Source organism: Oncorhynchus clarkii, chromosome 10 (assembly GCF_045791955.1).
Source record: "Oncorhynchus clarkii lewisi isolate Uvic-CL-2024 chromosome 10, UVic_Ocla_1.0, whole genome shotgun sequence".
Classification (NCBI taxonomy): domain Eukaryota; kingdom Metazoa; phylum Chordata; class Actinopteri; order Salmoniformes; family Salmonidae; genus Oncorhynchus; species Oncorhynchus clarkii.
In genome coordinates, this window is record NC_092156.1 from 36,210,802 (window position 1) to 36,215,273 (window position 4,472).

At 42.4% G+C, this 4,472-nt stretch overlaps 1 protein-coding gene across 2 annotated transcripts; it reads right to left on the reverse strand.

The window, feature by feature from the left end:
- Positions 1-926: 926 nt before the first annotated feature.
- On the reverse strand, positions 927-4,254 carry LOC139418388 (dicarboxylate carrier UCP2-like). 2 transcript variants are annotated; one of them, XM_071167788.1, is made up of 8 exons: positions 4,139-4,254; positions 3,641-3,747; positions 3,112-3,318; positions 2,740-2,947; positions 2,441-2,638; positions 2,236-2,337; positions 1,955-2,135; positions 927-1,770 (listed from the first exon to the last, which is right to left on the reverse strand). In XM_071167788.1, exons 3-8 carry the CDS (start codon positions 3,235-3,237, stop codon positions 1,656-1,658), a joined length of 930 nt encoding a protein of 309 aa, XP_071023889.1. In that variant the 5' UTR covers positions 3,238-3,318; positions 3,641-3,747; positions 4,139-4,254; the 3' UTR covers positions 927-1,655. The 2 variants fall into 2 exon arrangements, with proteins under 2 accessions (XP_071023889.1, XP_071023888.1); XM_071167787.1 differs by having other exon boundaries at positions 3,641-3,776.
- Positions 4,255-4,472: the final 218 nt, after the last annotated feature.

The following is a 4,472-nucleotide window of genomic DNA, read 5'->3' on the forward strand; positions in this document are numbered from 1 at the left end:
ACACAGAAATACTGGACATTTTGAACTCTTGTGGTGGTGATTTGACAACATTACAGTCATGGTCTTGTATTGGACTCACATTTTTCTCGCCTCAGTCTTGACTCTGTCTCAGACCCCATGTCCCCCTCCCAGTGTTGGTCTTGACTTGGTCTCAAGTTGGACAAGATGGGTGTGTTATGAAAATAATGACATTTATAAATCTGATCAAGCTGAAGATAATATATATGGATTTACTAACTTTGGACTTAGCCTTAAGTCTAGTCACAGGATTGGAGCCCTGACTACCACCACCTCCACACATGGTTCATCATTGAGCCTCTGGCTTTATCAGCAATCACAGGCTGAGAAGGGCCGTCACTGGGAAACAATCAGCTTCCTCAACTGACACAAGCTACCCTGTTGATAACAAGGACACATAACAACGCATGGCTGTAATGACCAAGCTCCTTGAGAGGATCAGTAAGTGTATTACTTTAAAACATGAAATTATATTAAAAACCATTGAGTGCATGATGCATGTAGAATCAGCTGGTGCTAATAGAACTTTAAGCATTTCCCTCTGTTTCTGGCTTAACTTGCCTCTGTTGTTACATGTCTCTCAAATATTATGGAAGAAGGTATTTGGTTCACTGAAGTCAATGGTTTGGGCCTGCAGTTTTAAATCTCACTTAGCACACTATTGTATGTGTATGCCACTCTAAAGTAAGGATAAAGAAAGTATAAAGATGCTCCATTTTGTAAAAGAAAGCAGGTGTGTATCGAGTGAAGTCTCTGTCCCACTTACACGCCCATCTTTTTTTTCAGGGGTCAAAATGGAATTTTACAGAGAGAAGATTGATCCCATTAGATAAAGAGCTGTAAGTGAGGTTAGTTCTATACTTCTCTACCATTTAGAATGTCATTTTAAGTCCAAAAAGGCAACCCAATTGGGGGGAAAAGTGCAGCTTTATTTATGTTTTAGGTCAACCAAATGTATTGCATTTGCATTGGAATATACATAATTCATGACCTGATAATGAGATATCGACCAGCGATAAACCAAGCTTTCACATCTTAATGAGAAAACGCCACATGTAAACAAATAATACATAGAAATATAAACAACTTCATTATAAGCGCAAAACTGTAAACATTTCTTTACACAGTCAAAGAAAAAGAATGAGGGAGAATAAGAGGAACGGTCTATGGCTCCGCTCTACTATCTAAAAGTGGCCATTGTTTCACAGGCCAATTGCTACCAGTCCATTTTACATGGGCCCCGTTTGGGCCTTACACCTTAACATGCATAGGGGTGGATAATCCTACCACAGGAGGCTGCTGATGGGAGGACGGAGCATAATAATGTCAGGAATGGAGCAAATGGAAGGGCATCAAACACATGGAAACCATGTTGGATGTATTTGATACCATTCCTCTCCAGCCATTACCAGGAGCCTGTCCTCCCCAATTAAGGTGCCACATACCTCCTGTGAATCCTACATATCTGACTCTCTGGCTTTAAAAATGAACATATGTCACCACTGTTAGAAGTCCACTCCAGAAATCCATTTCATGGAACAATGGGGGAGAACAGGCGTGATTTCCACAGTGCTGTGGTGAAGCCTTCATTGCCTGCAAGGCTCAGTCCAGAGAAACATTAGAAAAATAACAAAAAATCAGAATGGTGACTCCCAGGAAGTCTTTGTTCTCATCATAGTCCTCTTGATCTGCTCATAAGACACAAACATCACAATGTTCCAGGACCCCAGTCGCAGGAAGGAGGGCACAAACCTGTGAGAGAGTGGAAAGGAGATTCTATTAAAGCTGCGTAGCAAACAGGTGTTTTCAAATCAAAGTTTATTAGTCACGTACACAGTTTAGCAGATGTTATAGCGGGTGCAGCAGTTTTCCATTCTAATCTAGGATAATGTCATTCAAAATGTTTTCTAGCAAGCCTTCATGATCAAACTCTTACCCCTTGTAGAAGGCTGTTGGCCCCTCCTTAGTCAGCATAGTGTAGGCACAGTTAATTGCGCTGCTGTACTGGCCTGACGTTGAATTCATGAATCTGGTCTTAACCACATCTACTGGTGATGCGACAATGGTGGTACATAACCCTGCACCGAGCGCAGCCGTGAAGTGGCATGGAAGGTTATCTGGGGGAGAAATATCAAACATACATGACATTGACATTACATAGCTACATGTTATGCAACACAGTTCTTGGTCAAAACTAGTAACCTAGAGTAACCTTACCCGTCATTAGGTCGTACTTCAATATGAGTTCCTTGATGATGTCGTAGGTGACCAGCTCGCAACAATTCACAATGGCATTGCGCGTTATATTCGGCATGCAGCCTGAAACAGAGGAACATAGATTTAAGTATGTTTTTTGTTCTCAGTTGCTCTAATATTTTCAGGACAGGCATTTTTCCTTCCTGACTGTGAGATTGCTACCAACCTTTCCAAAGGCCCCGCACCCCTTCATCTCGGGCGATGGTCCGATAAGCGTCCATAGTACCGTTGTATCTCTTCACCCCGTCAGCCAGACGTACTTGAGCCTGGAAACGCACCTTGACCACATCTGTGGGCTGAGCAAACATCACAGCCATTGCTCCGGTGGTGCAGCCTGCCATGAGCCGAGTAACGATGCTAGCACCTGAAGAGAGGTGTGCACAGTTAGTTATGGGTCCCCAATAAATTAAGTGTATAAGATAGAGGTCAGCACACGTTAGGTTATATAGGGGTTGTAAAACCTACTGTCAGAGCCATGAGTGTAGAACTGCTTCATGGAATCATAGAGGCCGATACGGACGGAGGCGAAGCTCATCTGCCTCTGGAGCCCTGCCACCAGCCCGCTGTAGAGGCTCCTGGCCCCCTCTGTACGCACCATGGTGGTGATGGTACCAAACACGCCCCGATACCTCACAGCCTGGGCCCCATGCCCCAACTGAGCCTCCCCTTGAATCTGGAATACAAAGTAGATAGGATTGCTGACACCTGCCTGGGGGATGTTCACCACGGCTTGCGCTTTCTCACATTCAATCTACATTTTAACTGATTTGTACAGATTTAATGTTCCGTTTTAATCAAGGCCACCTAGCCTGCCTCTCATCCATCCACGCCCCTCACCTGTAGTCTGACTTTGGCAGTATCCAAGGGGAAGGTCACAAGGTCAGCGATGCAGGCTGCTGTGCCTGCACCAACAAACTTGACAGCCGTCGTTGGCGCCAGGTCTGTGGGTTTTATTCCAACCATAGCTGTGCCGGAGATGTGTTGCTTGAGTTCAAGACAATCAGTTCAACAGTAGAACAACAAGGATCAGCCTGCTGATCAACTCTGTGGTTAACAGAGGGGACAGGACACAGAGATAATGATTGGATACTATATCACATCACACAGAGGTATTTTCATGAAGGACAGGTGACCACTTGCATTTCACCATTCCATTCCATCATATATGAATTTGCACATAGACTTGTCTGGTTAAGATTACTGCTGCTAGCATAGTATGTTCATCCAAACTGACATAGTGTACTTGCATTGTAGCTATACAGAGAATGGTGCGGTCAATCACTGTCTTCCCCTGCTAAGCGGGACATGCTTTGATTTATTTGCTAAGGTTTTCCCATACAGTGCAGCTCTCAGTGGGATGTAGTACCTGTCAGTGAGCGATATTGATGAGGAGAATCTTCAAGTCTCTTTCACTGGTAAATGTCTTGCTTGGAGGTGTTTTCCTGATGAAATGCCTTGGTCCATAAAATCTGCCTGGAGACAGCAAAGCAGCATGCCACTATCTGTGAACGTCAACAAACTTTCATTGATTATTATGATTATGACTATAATGATGGTAAAGTATGACTTTATCTGCCATGAAATATGATAACTTTTCTATTACAACTTAAAATGCTACCACTCATTACAGTTGCTGCTAGTCCTACCATAGGTACCATTTCTCCTTATTTTACCATCAAGTAGACCTACTGTTGCTACTTCTATTTAAATTTAAAACAATTTTAAATCAACAAAATAGCCTAGTTACTTGTAAAAAAAATTGTCACAAAAATAAATCTATAAGTGCAGGCTATAGAGTAAAGTGTAGGTTAAATTATTCAATGCTCTTATTCTGTCATATCAAGCAATTAATCTGTATATTTACCTCTTGGAATTTTGTTTAAAAAAATTTTAATCCAATATATGACCGCAAAAATAAAAATTAATCCTCAATTTGTTTAATCCTGTTGTGTTTTGCGCCTTGCTGTTTCAGGGTACTGCACTTTTACAAAAGCACTCCTCAATTTATAGGCTCGTCTTACGCGCTGCAGCTCAGGCATACCGTCAAATTGCGTAGTGAGTCACACATGCTATGTTTATCTCAAGTCAAGTGTTTATGGTAGGACAACAAGTTCAGGTCGTGCGTCTTGGGCTGTTGTTTACTGTATCTGCATCTTCAACAAAATCTGAACAGAAGTTATTTCTAAACTTGTGAAGTT

Coding starts and splice junctions, on each gene's coding strand:
- LOC139418388 (XM_071167788.1), bottom strand. CDS start 3,237: ATGGTTGGAATAAAACCCACAGACCTGGCGCCAACGACGGCTGTCAAG. Junction 2,136..2,235: donor GAAGTACGACCTAATGACGG/GTAAGGTTACTC, acceptor TTTCTCCCCCAG/ATAACCTTCCATGCCACTTC. Junction 1,771..1,954: donor CCAACAGCCTTCTACAAGGG/GTAAGAGTTTGA, acceptor ACTCTCTCACAG/GTTTGTGCCCTCCTTCCTGC.